This window comes from Staurois parvus, unplaced genomic scaffold, assembly GCF_062004578.1.
Source record: "Staurois parvus isolate SC_StPar_1 unplaced genomic scaffold, SC_StPar_1.0 ptg000818l, whole genome shotgun sequence".
Classification (NCBI taxonomy): Eukaryota; Metazoa; Chordata; class Amphibia; order Anura; family Ranidae; genus Staurois; species Staurois parvus.
In genome coordinates, this window is record NW_028318614.1 from 3,808,686 (window position 1) to 3,827,858 (window position 19,173).

Genomic DNA, 19,173 nt, shown 5'->3' on the forward strand with positions numbered 1-19,173 from the left:
TGGGATTTACCATTCATCGGCCAAGTTGAACAATGTTAGATGATTCCTGATTGGCTGTCGTAGGTTGCTGCAGTCTACATATTGGCTTAGTGAAGGGAAATTCCTATGGATTGGGGTTTAGCTTTATTATTGGACTTTGAAATACAGAAATGTTGATGTTCAGGGACACTCAGAAGTATGATATACCATGATGCAGTTTATTGCATGTTTGACGTTTCGGTCATCTTTATAAAGGCAACAAGCAATTGTGACAGTAAAAACTTCTATACTTCTCACTGCAACAACTCTCCCTCCCCCAAGTGTGATGGCTCCACCCACAATGACAAAATCAAATAGCGAAGACACCTGAGGTAACCCTTTGTAGGACCACTTCACAAGTACAATACCACAATAATGAAAACCATGAAAACATCACAGATATAGAAGAAATACACAGAAAATTCAAGAGCATACCATGATCATGAAGCAGGCATCATATCCCCCACTGTGTGTAGATTAGCTGCCAGTCCACCTAGCGTGTTATACTCCTGTGGTGTAAGTCTTGAGTGTGTCCTTGACTTCAGCAATTTTGTCTACATACTCTTTATGTTGTAGAGCACCCAAACAGACATGTGCAATAACCACACCACAACATCTATCTATCTCTCTCTCTCTCTCTCTCTCTCTCTCTCTCTCTATATATATATATATATATATATTGATATGTTGGAAGTTTTGCTCAAGTGTAGTGCTTCCCAATGAGTTCACTCCAGCCAGGAAATACTGTTTGGGGCTTATTGACCCACTTTTGTTTAAAGAAGGAAGTAAAAGATCAAAAACTGTTCCCTTCACAAGGGCTTCTAAAACGTCCAACACAAAAAAATGACTTTAAGCCTCCTGGGTCTCTCTTGCAGTGCCGCTGCTCAGACCTCAAGCCTAGACCTTTTGGCTGATTCCTCAGACCATCTCTCATCACCCCTGTGCTAACTTGCAACTCTGCCCCTCTTTCTTTGCTGTAGCTCCATGCTGCATTAGCCCATTCCTAGGCCTAAGGGCAAGGGACCTCTTGTCTCCTTGGTAGAGCCCTGAGCTACTTTCAGGCCCTTGATCATGCAGGTTTTGCACACCTGCACATGCAGCCTACTGGTCTCCAGTAAAAACCTGGACATAGGACTAGAGGCTTCTCCCACCCCCCCCAAGGAACTTTGAAGCCCCTGGATGCCAGAACCCAATCCTGGAATTACTAAGCCCAGAAAGAAAACAATAACCCACTTTTCTCCTTTCATAACAGCCATTTTGGAGCCCTCAGTCTGACTCCTTGAGGACCCTTTGTGCCATTCCCCTATTGTTACGTAGTGGCAGAGCCCAGCACTCTCACTGTATATATAAAACCTTCCCGAACTTTGCTTTTTTAATTAAGACAAAGAAATGTCAGAGCCTCTGGTTAATAGCATAGTAAAGCAGCTTGCGTAAATCTCTGTTTATCTGGCTGAAACCTTAGACTCTGTTTCCATTTTTACAGTTTTCCATTTTCACCTTTATATACAGATTTTGTGCATTAGTTATAGAATTCTGGAGTTTACATAACTAGTTTTAATAACACTCTCTACCCCCTCCTAACACCTTTTCTGACTAACCTGTGTAAGGCTAGAAAACGCTTAGGTGTGAACATGGGGTAATAAAGATCTGTGTACTTAAAATGGTTGTAAAGGCTAAAGATTTTTTGCCTTCATGCATTCTATGCATGAAGGTTCAACACCTTCTGTGTGCAACAGCCCCTCCAGCCTCCCTAATACTTACCTGAGCCCCATGTGTATGAGAGATTGGGCTCTCCCTCTGCTGCTGTCAATCACAGCCAGTAAGCCAATGAGGAGAGAGAGGAGGTGGGGCAAAGTCACAGCTCTGTGTGTGAATGGACGCGCAGAACAGAGGTTTGGGAGTGAGCCTGCTGCTCCATAGCAAGCTGCTTACTCTCTGTGCACTTGAAAGTAGGGAGGGGCCAGGAGCTCTGGCAGGCGACCTGAGAAAAGGAGGATCGGGGCTGCTTTGTGCAAAACTACTGCACAGAGCAGGTAAGTATGACATGTTTGCTGCTATTTTTTTTAATTGCCTTTAATATCACTTTCATTATTTTTAGCCTGCTCTGGTCAGGTCATGTGATCTGCCCTGTGTCAGTCAACACAACCTGCATGGGAGAGGAGAGAGCGCTCAACAAAGGCTAGTTATGCCTGAAAGCAGGGATGTCGCCCATAGGCTTACTATAACTCATTCGTTGTCAGCACTCCCTCCTCTTCCCTGCAGTGGTCATGAGCCAGGTCATGTGATTATACCAGAATAAAAATATAAATAAATAGAAGAATGAGTGAATGTTGGGTGCAAATTAGATTAATCATGGGTAAAAACACGGATAATAATATACCTTAGAGTACTAAAACGTAGTAAAAATGATACAAATAAAACATACACTGCTACCTTATAACAGTATTTTAGAATACATGTAGAAATGTCCGTGTAATGTATTGCTTTGCAAGTGTGAAGACAAGTGATGGTCAGGTCAAGTGAAGATTTGCAAAAGGTTTTACATGCTTTGCTTTTATATATTCTATTTTGTTGAAACCTGTTCTCTCATTTTGCTCAGGAAAAAAATTAGATTTATGAAATCTTCTGTATACACCACTCAGGTAGAAAATAGATTAATTTTACAAATTGAAAAGCCTCTCTGAGAGTGAAGCTCTGTACTTCAGTGAAGTCAGATCACAAAAGAAATGAAGTCACTGAAATTGTAAAGATTTACAGTGTAATGCTATAAATTTTCAGCCCACATTTTAGCTTCTGCGGTGTTTTGAAACATGTTTTATGATTCTGACTTTTGAGGTCTTTCCTGCGAATGTGGGATATGCTTTAGAATTTTTAATAGTTATTCAGCACAAAAAAACTTTTGTCAAGATTGTACTTTTTTTTCACATTTTTGTTGCGAATGGGAAGTAGCTTAAAGGGACACAGTCACCTTGCCCTAAACTGACAATGTCTTTTTAAAGACCCCTCTTAACCCCTGACCTTATTTCACCAGCCCACCTTCATCGCTACTACCGCCCTTTTAGTTGGCAGCATACCCAACCCTTCCTAATTCAGGGAACGTGACCTCCTCCCATGTGACAGTGTGCACACATTTTTAAGCCCCAGTGGTGTCACATAACCAAGAAAGGGACATCACTACTTTGCTAAGTGTCTGGCACAAGTCGGCATTACAGACTTTAGAGCTCTGATCAAAGAAGGAGTGGCCAGAGAAAGCTGACAAAGTGAGTTTCAGTGGTTTGGGGAATTAATGCTTTACAAAGACACTCTCACTTTGCACTTGATGTATGGTGACAATGTCTCTTTAAAAGAAATTCTTCCAAATTCAGCACAAAGAAAGTGCTTATCATATTTTAGATCAATGATTGCCAATGTACGGAATGAATACAACTAGTGGAATACATGCTCACTTTTGGTAGCACATGGCAAATCTTAACCATTAGATGGATGTAGCCTGGCAAACTTCTTATTTGTGGATGTATTTTATATCAGTAGTGCATCAATATTTAGGGTCTTTTTTAATGTGCTACCATGTTACAAATCCCCTGGTTGACTTGCCTAGGTGGTATGGCTTGGACTGGTGAATTTGGCACATACAGCCTAATCCAATGGGTATCCAAGCAGGTATATTTCAATTATAACAATGTAGGAGTCTAAAGGGCTAGCAGAGGTGTTTTTAGCTGTATGATGGTTGAAAACCCACTACAATATGAGTTCAGAACAATGAATTTTAAAATTCTATTCCTGAACTCAGCGGCTAGATTCATCCACCTCACCAGCCGCTCCACCTCTGCCACCCCCCTGTGCCTCTCCCTCCACTGGCTCCCGATTGCCCAACGCATCAAATTTAAACTTCTAACCCTGACCTTCAAAGCCATTCACAACACTGCCCCTGACTACCTCACCAACCTGATCCCCAAGTACCGTCCTACCCGTACCCTTCGCTCCTCACAGGACCTCCTTCTATCCTGCTCCCTGGTCTCCTTCTCCCATGCACGACTGCAAGACTTCTCCAGGTCCTCCCCCATCCTCTGGAACTCACTGCCCCAATCCATCAGACTGTCGCCTTCCCTCCTCACATTCAGGCGCTCCCTCAAAACCCATCTCTTCAGGGAAGCCTACCCCACCCTCACCTAATGGCCATTCTCCCTCATTCTTCCCACCACTTCATTCCCCTCAGCCACTTCCTACTGTACCACTACCCCCTCCCTCCTAGATTGTAAGCTCGAAAGAGTAGGGCCCTCTTACCCCTCGTACGTTGTTTGTTATTGTTGTACTGTGCCATGTATTGTCCCCCCTATATTGTACAGCACTGAGCAAACCCTTTGGCGCTATATAAACTCGATGTAATAATAATAATATTCACTCTACAAATTACTGGAACATTAACCCTATTCAGTGGTTCAATTCATAGAGAACATACACTTTTTATAAAAATAATATCAGTTGTAGAGATTCCTCCAGAATGCATGAATGATGGGAGAGGAAAAGATTAACATCTCTGAAGAAGCCCTTGGGGTTTATGCAAACTGTCACTGCTTAGAGAGGAGGAGGATGAAAAAAAGGAGAGAACATGTATTATCCACTATATCAGTCTCCCTTGGGAAGTGTTTGTATACACAGCAGGTGTACTGTCCGGAGGGTTTACAAAATCTTACAAGTGATACAACTGAGCTTCACTCAGGTCCCTTCAAATAAAGCTTGGGGCAGGCAGAAATCAGGAACAATGTAAGCAGCAGTCCCCATGGACAACTACGAAGAATAGAATATAATAGAATAGAATAGAATAGAATCGTGGACTACATTTTGTGCAGATCTTTGTTACAATCTCTGTGGATTTAGTTGTTTGCCTTACCTCTGCTTTTCTTCTATTTCCAGAAGCTTTTGCACATCACTCTTGGATGATATTTCATTGTTTTTCATGGACTAGGGAGAAAAAAAATAATTACTCCTTTAAATTGGCAATATAACTATTTAAATTCTGTGAAACAAAGTTAAAAACGGTAGCTAGGCAGTACCCTGAAAATCTATCTTTTGATTTAAAATTTGCACTAAAATCTTCTTGGTATGTAAGTGTACGTAGACACTCCTGTGCCTACAGTTTCTTAGCTGTATATCTGCAGTGTAACATTAAGGAACTGTACCTTTGACTGCTAGTTTCAAGAAGTTTGGTGATGTCAAGCTCACTCTTGTTCTAGAGACTTTAATATGAGGAAACGAAAGACCTGGCTCTACCAAGATGTCCATCTCCACACAGGGGTAGAACAAGACATGATGAGAAGGAATGAGCTGCCAGTTCAGTCTGAACCTAGCTTTGGACTGAATTTTGCCTGTTTTGAGGTTTGGCAAGTAGGCAAACTAAATTGGTGTTCAGTCAAGTCGAACCTCCAGCAGCAATGATACATTTAGCAGCAGTATTACTGCCAACAGCTCTCAACATCCTAAGAACCATTACTCATCTCCTCCATTCAGCTGTCAGCTGGGTATCCCTGGATCACAGTGGAATGTAAACAAAGGGGTGGAAACATGTCAAAAAAGACCCTACAGGTCCTGTATGGATCTGTGGCATGGGGTCCCTCCCAAATTCAATGCCAGATCCTTCGTATATGGTAAATTAACATGCATGCACAGTTTTTTACATATTATTTAATAAAAAAAGGTCTCATGATGTAAAATTTCACCAATCACGTCATCCAAAGAAGTAAACAAAGGCATAGGGTCTCCTAAATGGCATCATTAACCAGATACGGACATGTCTCTATTTGATCAGCACAGGAATTGCATTTTAATGTTGCCGCTAAATCATTATTATCACCAAAAGTAGTTTTTTGTGTAATTTTTTTTATTCATGTTCCCCAGGGCAGTGCCCAGTTCCCCCATGCCATTTGCTTGACAATAATCATTGTAGACCCCATCCTATGCATTTCATCCCCCAGACAGCATGATCTATGACAAAACGCATAGGGAGGGGCCTGCAATGTTAACGACATCACTCACGCAGAGCTTGAATGGTTGATGTACTGGTGTCCTGATCACAGCAAGCCATAGGAACACCACCATTGTTACCTGGATACACTTGTTAAGCCTGTTTAAATGTGAGTGTTACTCTTACTTTTATAATAAACTTCATCAAGTGGTTTTACCCTATGGAAGTGTCTCTCTTGCATCTTGTTTTTGAGCAAACTGGGAGAAATATATATCTGCACTTATTGGCTGAAGGATGTCAGACATTGGATGTGGTCCATCTAAAGCGGTGTTAGACCTATCTGTTTTGTACAGGGGTAATTGCAATCTAGTAAGGAGCTGCAGTGTATGCTTTCACACTGGGGTTTTTTCTCTTAGTGGTTGGAATCTTTTAACAAACAAACTCTTTAAACACATGATGGTGTTTCACATACTGGAATAAAAAGATTTTCCAGTGTGTCAAACTTTTGGGCATGTTCTATTATTCACTATAGACTTGGATCGACTTTATTTAATGAATTTTAGCTTATTCACAGAACTTTTTAAACACATAGATTTTGTCAGTTGTGTACAATATATCTATTATTATATGTGGTAATATTTATCATATATGACATTTGATATTTTAATGCTGCACTTTATTACTATATAAGGCTTTTGGGTTTATGTATCCAAACTCTTTGTGCTTGCAGCTATTGTCTAACCCAGGGGAGGGCAAACTTTTTGACTTGAGGGCCGCAATGGGTTCATATATTGGACCCGGGGGCCGGACCAAGAGTAGATGAATGATGTGTATGTGTCATCCATAGTAAGTATAGTAATATTCCCCCATAGTAAGCATAGTAATTAATCCCCCATATAGTAATTCATCCCCCATATAGTAATTCATCCCCCATAGTAATTCATCCCCCATAGTAATGCATCCCCCATAGTAATTAATCCCCCATATAGTAATTCATCCCCCATAGTAATTCATCCCCCATAGTAATTCATCCCCCATAGTAATTCCTCCCCCATATAGTAATTCATCCCCCATAGTAATTCATCCCCCATAGTAATTAATCCCCCATATAGTAATTCAGCCCCCATAGTAATTCATCCCCCATAGTAATTAATCCCCCATATAGTAATTCATCCCCCATGGTAATTCATCCCCCATAGTAATTCATCCCCCATATAGTAATTCATCCCCCCCAAAATAATTCATCCCCCCTATAGTAATTCATTCCCCATATTAATTCATCCCCCATATTAATTCATCCCTCATATAGTATTTCATCCCCCATAGTACTATTCCCCCCCAAGTAGTAAGCCAAGTCCCCCCCGTTGTCAATTCACTTACCTTTGCTCCGCGCGTTCCTCTCGCCGTGTTCCCGCGCCGTTCCGGTCTTCAGGGCGGACTGTGAGAGGAGCCTAGCTCCCCTCACGTTCGTCACGCTGCCCCGCCTACACACATCCTGACAGCCATCCTGACAGTATCACGCTCCATGGGCCGGATTAAAAGGTCCGCCGGGCCGTATACGGCCCGCGGGCCGTAGTTTGCCCATTGCTGGTCTAACCCATGTGCAGTGTTTTCTTTTTTCCATTTTTATGTGGTCTCTTCTTCAGCACTAAGGCAATTCCATTTATTCCTTAGATAACATACATATTATGCATAATAAACAGTTGCTCTGTAGCAATTATTGGTATTTTCAGTACCAGAAAAAAGTGTGGAAGAAGCTATAGACTGCCTGAATATTTTGCAGCATTGCTCAACATAGATTTTACAGGAGCATGGACAGATGTGTATGAAACTTTGGCAGGTTGTTTGATTGTGACAGGTTAACATAAACCCATCATTAAAGAAACATGGCAGCTATCATTTCTGACATTGCCTAGGAAAATCCTAGTTGTCTGGCTGTCATGATAACTAATTTGTGTCAATACTTTAGAGTCATGGATCCAGAACAAGAATGCAGATTAGAACTTTTGGCTTCCTCTGACGTTATTGATCTGTACACTCTTTCCTTGTCAGCAGCTAGGAAAACATTGCAGCCAGTAAGTTAGGATAATAACCAGTCAACCAACATTTTTAAAAGGAGGTCGTAAATATCTAATTTTATATTTCTCTTGTGACAGCTTTACTTCAAAGTGTACCTTCACTTGTCAAGCCATTATTATTAAACCAGATTGTGATGATTCGTAAATGTATTTATTAAGTATTTTTTTGTTTTCAGTCTGCCTATTGCATGCCTATTGCATTTCTGTAGAAAATGTTTTTTTTGTTTAGCTCTTACATACTAGAGAAGGACCCCAGAGCTGAGAGTCAGATCTGAGAATCTCCTGAGGTCCAAAAGTTGTTCTCCAGTCAACTACCTGACCCCATGTTCATGACACATGTTGTGCACAACAGTATCAAAGAGTTCTGTAGTTCAGAGGACTGGAAATACTGTATGTATGGCCCTCTGACTGTCAGTTCCAAAGATGACCTCCTCAATATAAATCTAAAAGGGGGGCAACTATAAATCTTTTAGATGTGTGTCTGCAAAAGTATGATTGAAAGTAAACCCTTTCATTGTAAAAAGCAGTAACATTTAAAAGTCGTGGTTCCCTCATGAGTTCCATCAGCAGTTTTAAAATGACTGCTTTTTCCCTTAAAACATGCAGTCTAAGCAGAATAAACAGTGTTGTTACTGATATGCAGTTTTCAATATATTTGTCAAAATTCAGTAGCTACGTCCTCATGTACATTTCTAAGCACTCTCCTTTGTCCATGGCATATACCGACTGCCAGAGTTTTTTTCAGCCAGTACGGTCCAGTACTTAGCACAGGTACCATCAACTCTAGCAGTCACAGGTCCTGGCTCAGAGACAGTTATAGTATTTGCCCCCTTATCTAAGCTGTGACCCTATCAGAATTTTACGCAGTGCAGAACCACCGTGACAGACAAGCAGTTGCTGCTGTCACATGTAAACAAAGAGACAGAACAGAGGCTCATTGTTTATACAGTTAGGTCCCTATATATTTGTACACAGGCACAATTTTCATACTTTTGGCTCTGTATGCCACCAGAATAAATTAAAATGAAACAATCCAAATTAATTTAAAGTGCAGACTTTCAGCTTTAATTCAAGGGTTGAACATCAATATCAAGTACAAATTTTAGGAACTGCAACCATTTTTATACACAGTCCCTCCATTTGCAGGGGCTCAAATGTAATTGGACAAATGAATATAATCATAAATAAAATGTTCATTTTGAATATTTTGTTGAGAATCCTTTACCGGCAATGACTGCCTGAAGTCTGGAACCCATGGGCATTACCAAAGACTGATGTTTTGCCAGGCTCTAACTGCAGCTATTTTCAGTTGTTCTTTGTTTGTGCGTCTTTCTGCCTTTAGTTTTGCCTTCAGCAAGTGAAATGCATGCTCAATTGGGTTGAGATCAAGTGATTGACTCGGCCATTGCTAAACATTCCACTTCTTTTCCTTCAAAAGCTCCTGGGTTGCTTTTGCAGTGTGTTTTGGATCATTGTCCATCTGTAATGTGAAGCGCAGTCCAATCAACTTTGCTGCTTTTGGCTGAATCTGGGCTGACAGTATATCTCTAAACACTGAAGAATTCATTTGGCTGCTTCTGTCTTCTGTCACATCATCAATAAACACCAATGACCTAGTGTCACTGGAAGCCATGCATGCCCATGCCATCACACTGCCTCCATCATGTTTTACAGATAGCGTTGTGTGCTTTGGATCATGAGCTGTTCCAAGTCTTCTCCACACATTTTTCTTCTCATCATTTTGGTACAGATTAATCTTAGTTTCATCCATCCAAAGAATGCTTTTTCAGAACTGGTCTGGCTTTTTTAGATGTTTTTTGGTAAAGTCTAATCTGGCTTTTCTTCAGGTTTATGAATGGTTTGCACCTTTTGGTGAACCCTCTGTATTTGCTCTCATGAAGACTTTTCTTGATTGTAGACTTAAACAATGATACACCCACCTCCTGGAGAGTGTCCTTCACTTGTCTGAATGTTGTGAATGGGTTTTTCTTTACCATAGAGAGGATCCTGTGATCATCCACCACTGTTGGACATCCATGCCTTTTTATGTTGCCGAGCTCACCAGTGCATTCTTCTTTCCTTGGAATGTACCAGACTGTTGACTTGGCCATTCATAATTTTGCTGCTATCTCTCTAATGGATTTGTTTCATTGTTGAAATCTTACAATAGCCTGTTTCACTTTCATGGACAGCTCCTTTGAATGCATGACGTAGGTTCACAGCAATAGATTCCAAGTGCAAATATCACACTTAGAATCAACTCCAGACCTTTACGTGCTTAATTGATGAAGAGATAACAAAGGAGTAGCCCAAACCTGGCCATGAAACAACTTTTGATTCAATTGTTAAATTTCTTTTGGTCCCTTGAAAAAGTGGGGATGACTACTTTTAAGTTCCTAACCCCTTCCTCCAATTTGGATGTACATACCCTAAAAATTAAACCCGAGTGTGTGTACTTTCAGCCCATATCCATTATATTGATAAATAGAGATAAAAAGTGTATACCTGCACTGACTAATAATACCAAGCAGCTGGCCCAAATAGGTAGTATAGAAACCTAATGATATGTGAAAGTATAAAGTGCAGCGCTAAACAAATGATAAAATAATATGATTATAATTAGAGATGAGCGAATCGAAGTAGGCGAAGTGGAATTCGAGTCGAATATTGGAAAATTTTCGATTCGCGCCGAATCCGAAAAATAGCCTACTTCGGACGCGCGAATCGAAATTTTTCCTAAAATGGCGGCGGACATGTGCGGCGACGGAGCGGGGATGTCTGGGAAGGCGCGCAGACAAGGCGCGCTGACCCATAATGCATTCCTTAATGACATGTGATCGCATTAGCCAATCAGCAGCCAGCCAGCCAGCACTGTGTAATGGTCGAGCTATAAATAGCGGCCATTTTAGAATTCTTCATTTGCCTCCAGTCATTCAAGAGAGGCAGACTGCTCTGTATTAGGGACAGAGTTAGGGCCACAGAAACGTTACTTGGGGACAGAGAAACGTTACTTAGGGACAGAGAAGCATTACTCAGGGACACAGAATTGTTAATGAGGGCCACAGAATCGTTACTTAGGGCCAAAGAAACGCTAGTTAGGGCCACAGAATTGTTACTCAGGGACAGACAGAATTGTTACTCAGGGACAGACAGAATTGTTACTGAGTGCCAGAGAATTGTTATTTAGGGACACAGAAACGTTAGTTAGGGCCACAGAATTGTTACTCAGGGACAGACACAGAATTGTTACTGAGGGCCACAGAACTGTTACTTAGGGCCACAGAAACGTTAGTTAGGGCCACAGAATTGTTACTCAGGGACAGACAGAATTGTTACTGAGTGCAAGAGAATTGTTACTTAGGGCCACAGAAACGTTAGATAGGGCCACAGAATTGTTACTCAGGACAGACACAGAATTGTTACTGAGGGCCACAGAACTGTTACTTAGGGCCACAGAAACGTTAGTTAGGGCCACAGAATTGTTACTCAGGGACAGACAGAATTGTTACTGAGGGCCACAGAACTGTTACTTAGGGCCACAGAAACGTTAGTTAGGGCCACAGAATTGTTACTCGGACAGACACAGAATTGTTACTGAGGGCCACAGAATTGTTACTGAGGGCCACAGAACCGTTACTTAGGGCCACAGAATTGTTACTCAGGGACACAGAATTGTTACTGAGGGCCACAGAACCGTTACTTAGGGCCACAGAATTGTTACTCAGGGACAGACACAGAATTGTTACTCAGGGACACAGAATTGTTACTGAGGGCCACAGAACCGTTACTTAGGGCCACAGAATTGTTACTCAGGGACACAGAATTGTTACTGAGGGCCACAGAACCGTTACTTAGGGCCACAGAATTGTTACTCAGGGACACAGAATTGTTACTTAGGGCCACAGAAACGTTACTCAGGGACACAGAATTGTTACTGAGGGCCACAGAACTGTTACTTAGGGCCACAGAAACGTTAGTTAGGGACACAGAATTGTTACTCATGGACAGACACAGAATTGTTACTGAGGGCCACAGAATTGTTACTTAGGGCCACAGAAACGTTACTCAGGGACACAGAATTGTTACTGAGGGCCACAGAACCGTTACTTAGGGCCACAGAATTGTTACTCAGGGACAGACACAGAATTGTTACTCAGGGACACAGAATTGTTACTGAGGGCCAAAGAACCGTTACTTAGGGCCACAGAAAAGTTACTCAGGGACACAGAATTGTTACTGAGGGCCAAAGAACCGTTACTTAGGGCCACAGAATTGTTACTCAGGGACAGACACAGAATTGTTACTGAGGGACACAGAATTGTTACTGAGGGCCACAGAACCGTTACTTAGGGCCACAGAAACGTTAATCAGGGACACAGAATTGTTACTGAGGGCCACAGAACCGTTACTTAGGTCCACATAAACGTTATTCAGGGACACAGAATTGTTACTGAGGGCCACAGAACTGTTACTTAGGGCCACAGAAACGTTAGTTAGGGCCACAGAATTGTTACTCAGGGACAGACACAGAATTGTTACTGAGGGCCACAGAACTGTTACTTAGGGCCACAGAAACGTTAGTTAGGGCCACAGAATTGTTACTCAGGGACAGACACAGAATTGTTACTGAGGGACACAGAATTGTTACTGAGGGACACAGAACTGTTACTTAGGGCCACATAATTGTTACTCAGGGACACAGAATTGTTACTGAGAGCCACAGAACCGTTACTTAGGGCCACAGAATTGTTACTCAGGGACAGACACAGAATTGTTACTGAGGGACACAGAATTGTTACTGAGGGCCACAGAACCGTTACTTAGGGCCACAGAATTGTTACTCAGGGACAGACACAGAATTGTTACTCAGGGACACAGAATTGTTACTGAGGGCCACAGAACCGTTACTTAGGGCCACAGAAACGTTACTCAGGGACACAGAATTGTTACTGAGGGCCACAGAACCGTTACTTAGGGCCACAGAATTGTTACTCAGGAACAGACACAGAATTGTTACTGAGGGACACAGAATTGTTACTGAGGGCCACAGAACCGTTACTTAGGGCCACAGAAACGTTAATCAGGGACACAGAATTGTTACTGAGGGCCACAGAACCGTTACTTAGGGCCACAGAATTGTTACTCAGGGAAAGACACAGAATTGTTACTGAGGGACACAGAATTGTTACTGAGGGCCACAGAACCGTTACTTAGGGCCACAGAATTGTTACTCAGGGACAGACACATAATTGTTACTCAGGGACACAGAATTGTTACTGAGGGCCACAGAACCGTTACTTAGGGCCACAGAATTGTTACTCAGGGACACAGAACTGTTACTGAGGGACACAGAACCGTTACTTAGGGCCACAGAATTGTTACTCAGGGACAGACACAGAATTGTTACTCAGGGACACAGAATTGTTACTGACGGCCACAGAACCGTTACTTAGGGCCACAGAAACGTTACTCAGGGACAGACACAGAATTCTTACTCAGGGACAGACACAGAATTCTTACTCAGGGACAGACACAGAATTGTTACTGAGGGCCACAGAATTGTTACTGAGGGCCACAGAATTGTTACTCAGGGACACAGAATTGTTACTCAGGGACACAGAATTGTTACTGAGGGACACAGAATTGTTACTGAGGGACACAGAATTGTTACTCAGGGACAGACACAGAATTGTTACTCAGGGACAGACACTGAATTGTTACTCAGGGACAGACAGAATTGTTACTGAGGGCCACAGAAATGTTACTTAGGGCCACAGAAACGTTACTCAGGGACACAGAATTGTTACTCAGGGACAGACACAGAATTGTTACTCAGGGAAAGACACAGAATTGTTACTGAGGGACACAGAATTGTTACTGAGGGCCACAGAACCGTTACTTAGGGCCACAGAAACGTTACTCAGGGACAGACACAGAATTGTTACTCAGGGACAGACACAGAATTGTTACTGAGGGACACAGAATTGTTACTGAGGGACACAGAATTGTTACTGAGGGACACAGAATTGTTACTCAGGGACACAGAATTGTTACTGAGGGCCACAGAACCGTTACTTAGGGCCACAGAATTGTTACTCAGGGACAGACACAGAATTGTTACTCAGGGACACAGAATTGTTACTGAGGGACACAGAATTGTTACTGAGGGACACAGAATTGTTACTGAGGGCCACAGAACCGTTACTTAGGGCCACAGAAATGTTACTCAGGGACAGACACAGAATTCTTACTCAGGGACAGACACAGAATTGTTACTCAGGGACACAGAATTGTTACTGAGGGACACAGAATTGTTACTGAGGGCCACAGAATTGTTACTCAGGGACACAGAATTGTTACTCAGGGACACAGAATTGTTACTGAGGGACACAGAATTGTTACTCAGGGACAGACACAGAATTGTTACTCAGGGACAGACACAGAATTGTTACTGAGGGACACAGAATTGTTACTGAGGGCCACAGAACCGTTACTTAGGGCCACATAAACGTTACTCAGGGACAGACACAGAATTGTTACTCAGGGACAGACACAGAATTGTTACTGAGGGACACAGAATTGTTACTGAGGGACACAGAATTGTTACTCAGGGACACAGAATTGTTACTGAGGGCCACAGAACCATTACTTAGGGCCACAGAATTGTTACTCAGGGACAGACACAGAATTGTTACTCAGGGACACAGAATTGTTACTGAGGGACACAGAATTGTTACTCAGGGACACAGAATTGTTACTGAGGGCCACAGAACCGTTACTTAGGGCCACAGAAACGTTACTCAGGGACAGACACAGAATTCTTACTCAGGGACAGACACAGAATTGTTACTCAGGGACACAGAATTGTTACTGAGGGACACAGAATTGTTACTGAGGGCCACAGAATTGTTACTCAGGGACAGACACAGAATTGTTACTGAGGGCAACAGAACTGTTACTTAGGGCCACAGAACTGTTACTTAGGGCCACAGAAACGTTACTCAGGGACACAGAATTGTTACTGAGGGACACAGAATTGTTACTGAGGGACACAGAATTGTTACTCAGGGACAGACACAGAATTGTTACTCAGGGACAGACACTGAATTGTTACTCAGGGACAGACAGAATTGTTACTGAGGGCCACAGAAATGTTACTTAGGGCCACAGAAACGTTACTCAGGGACACAGAATTGTTACTCAGGGACAGACACAGAATTGTTACTCAGGGAAAGACACAGAATTGTTACTGAGGGACACAGAATTGTTACTGAGGGCCAAAGAACCGTTACTTAGGGCCACAGAAACGTTACTCAGGGACAGACACAGAATTGTTACTCAGGGACAGACACAGAATTGTTACTGAGGGACACAGAATTGTTACTGAGGGACACAGAATTGTTACTGAGGGACACAGAATTGTTACTCAGGGACACAGAATTGTTACTGAGGGCCACAGAACCGTTACTTAGGGCCACAGAATTGTTACTCAGGGACAGACACAGAATTGTTACTCAGGGACACAGAATTGTTACTGAGGGACACAGAATTGTTACTGAGGGACACAGAATTGTTACTGAGGGCCACAGAACCGTTACTTAGGGCCACAGAAATGTTACTCAGGGACAGACACAGAATTCTTACTCAGGGACAGACACAGAATTGTTACTCAGGGACACAGAATTGTTACTGAGGGACACAGAATTGTTACTGAGGGCCACAGAATTGTTACTCAGGGACACAGAATTGTTACTCAGGGACACAGAATTGTTACTGAGGGACACAGAATTGTTACTCAGGGACAGACACAGAATTGTTACTCAGGGACAGACACAGAATTGTTACTGAGGGACACAGAATTGTTACTGAGGGCCACAGAACCGTTACTTAGGGCCACAGAAACGTTACTCAGGGACAGACACAGAATTGTTACTCAGGGACAGACACAGAATTGTTACTGAGGGACACAGAATTGTTACTGAGGGACACAGAATTGTTACTCAGGGACACAGAATTGTTACTGAGGGCCACAGAACCATTACTTAGGGCCACAGAATTGTTACTCAGGGACAGACACAGAATTGTTACTCAGGGACACAGAATTGTTACTGAGGGACACAGAATTGTTACTCAGGGACACAGAATTGTTACTGAGGGCCACAGAACCGTTACTTAGGGCCACAGAAACGTTACTCAGGGACAGACACAGAATTCTTACTCAGGGACAGACACAGAATTGTTACTCAGGGACACAGAATTGTTACTGAGGGACACAGAATTGTTACTGAGGGCCACAGAATTGTTACTGAGGGACACAGAATTGTTACTCAGGGACAGACACAGAATTGTTACTGAGGGCAACAGAACTGTTACTTAGGGCCACAGAACTGTTACTTAGGGCCACAGAAACGTTACTCAGGGACACAGAATTGTTACTGAGGGACACAGAATTGTTACTGAGGGACACAGAATTGTTACTCAGGGACAGACACAGAATTGCTACTGAGGGCCACAGAACTGTTACTTAGGGCCACAGAACTGTTACTTAGGGCCACAGAAACGTTACTCAGGGACACAGAATTGTTACTCAGGGACACAGAATTGTTACTGAGGGACACAGAATTGTTACTGAGGGACACATAATTGTTACTCAGGGACAGACACAGAATTGTTACTGAGGGCCACAGAACTGTTACTTAGGGCCACAGAACTGTTACTTAGGGCCACAGAAACGTTACTCAGGGACACAGAATTGTTACTCAGGGACACAGAATTGTTACTGAGGGACACAGAATTGTTACTCAGGGACAGACACAGAATTGTTACTGAGGGCCACAGAACTGTTACTTAGGGCCACAGAACTGTTACTTAGGGCCACAGAAACGTTACTCAGGGACACAGAATTGTTACTGAGGGACACAGAATTGTTACTGAGGGACACAGAATTGTTACTCAGGGACAGACACAGAATTGTTACTGAGGGCCACAGAACTGTTACTTAGGGCCACAGAACTGTTACTTAGGGCCACAGAAACGTTACTCAGGGACACAGAATTGTTACTCAGGGACACAGAATTGTTACTGAGGGACACAGAATTGTTACTGAGGGACACAGAATTGTTACTCAGGGACAGACACAGAATTGTTACTGAGGGCCACAGAACTGTTACTTAGGGCCACAGAACTGTTACTTAGGGCCACAGAAACGTTACTCAGGGACACAGAATTGTTACTGAGGGACACAGAATTGTTACTCAGGGACAGACACAGAATTGTTACTGAGGGCCACAGAACTGTTACTTAGGGCCACAGAACTGTTACTTAGGGCCACAGAAACATTACTCAGGGACACAGAATTGTTACTGAGGGACACAGAATCGTTTAATTAAAGAGTATGTCAGACAACATGCAGAGGAGTGGCAGAGGAGGCAATGTTTTAGAAGCGAGCAGACGTGGCAGCAGAGGAAGGGGTCGAGGTAGCACTATTCGCAGCCAGAGGCTAGTGCTCCCGGTGTCATCCAGTACAGTGAGGAAGAGCTAACAGAGGGCGGTCAGGAACGGGGGGAGACATCTGCCTCTTCAGCAGCCAGGCGAAGAAGTAGTGGCGAGGAGAGTGGCTCGGTAGCCGGTGTAGAGACAGGTCTGTCTCCTGACCCACACGCAGCCGAGGGGGCTAGTAGTGAGGCGGAGACCCTAATTGATGATGATGAGGCTGATCTCACTTGGCAGCCTCGTCGTCATCAGGCTATTGCTTCCGCATCATCAGGAGAAGAGGGTGGCAGCTTGGCAGCGAGCAAAACAGTCGGTGGGTTGTCTCCATCGCCACACTCTGCCATGTGCCACTTTCAGATCTCCTCACACACTGCTGGTGTGTTGAATTTTTTGACATAGGGTGCTGGCAGATTACGGGCCTCCCATAGCTGCTGCCAGGCCCCTAATCTGCCATGGGCCCCTATACCGCCTCCTCATGCTGCTGCCAGGTCCACAGTCTCTCATGCCATGTGCCACTTTCAGGTCTCCTCACACTGCTGGTGTGTTGAATTTTTTGACATAGGGTGCTGGCAGATTACGGGCCTCCCATAGCTGCTGCCAGGCCCCTAATCTGCCATGGGCCCCTATATACCGCCTCCTCATGCTGCTGCCATGTCCAGAGTCTGTCATGGGTCCCTGTACGGCCTCCCATTGCTGCTGTCTCCATCGCCACACTCTGCCATGTGCCACTTTCAGGTCTCCTCACACACTGCTGTTGTGTTCAATTTTTTGACATAGGGTGCTGGCAGATTACGGGCCTCCCATAGCTGCTGCCAGGCCCCTAATCTGCCATGGGCCCCTATATACCGCCTCCTCATGCTGCTGCCAAGTCCAGAGTCTGTCATGGGTCCCTGTACGGCCTCCCATTGCTGCTGTCTCCATCGCCACACTCTGCCATGTGCCACTTTCAGGTCTCCTCACACACTGCTGGTGTGTTGAATTTTTTGACATAGGGTGCTGGCAGATTACGGGCCTTCTATAGCTGCTGCCAGGCCCCTAATCTACCATAGGACCCTATATACCGCCTCCTCATGCTGCTGCCAAGTCCAGAGTCTCTCATGGGTCCCTGTACGGCCTCCCATTGCTGCTGTCTCCATCGCCGCACTCTGCCATGTGCCACTTTCAGGTCTCCTCACACACTGCTGGTGTGTTGAATTTTTTGACATAGGGTGCTGGCAGATTACGGGCCTCCTATAGCTGCTGCCAGGCCCCTAATCTGCCATGGGCCCCTATATACCGCCTCCTCATGCTGCTGCCAAGTCCAGAGTCTGTCATGGGTCCCTGTACGGCCTCCCATTGCTGCTGTCTCCATCGCCACACTCTGCCATGTGCCACTTTCAGGTCTCCTCACACACTGCTGGTGTGTTGAATTTTTTGACATAGGGTGCTGGCAGATTACGGGCCTCCCGTAGCTGCTGCCAGGCCCCTAATCTGCCATGGGCCCCTATATACCGCCTCCTCATGCTGCTGCCAAGTCCAGAGTCTGTCATGGGTCCCTGTACGGCCTCCCATTGCTGCTGTCTCCATCGCCACACTCTGCCATGTGCCACTTTCAGGTCTCCTCACACACTGCTGGTGTGTTGA

The 19,173-nt window shown here is 43.9% G+C and overlaps 1 protein-coding gene across 1 annotated transcript in view; it reads right to left on the reverse strand.

The window, feature by feature from the left end:
- LUZP2 (leucine zipper protein 2) overlaps positions 1 to 19,173 on the reverse strand; it is a 786,744-nt gene that overhangs the window by 399,298 nt on the left and 368,273 nt on the right. Inside the window, exon 3 of the mRNA XM_089654967.1 lies at positions 4,910 to 4,980. Within this exon, the coding sequence (XP_089511093.1) occupies positions 4,910 to 4,980 (71 nt within the window). The remainder of the gene's footprint in view (positions 1 to 4,909; positions 4,981 to 19,173) is intronic.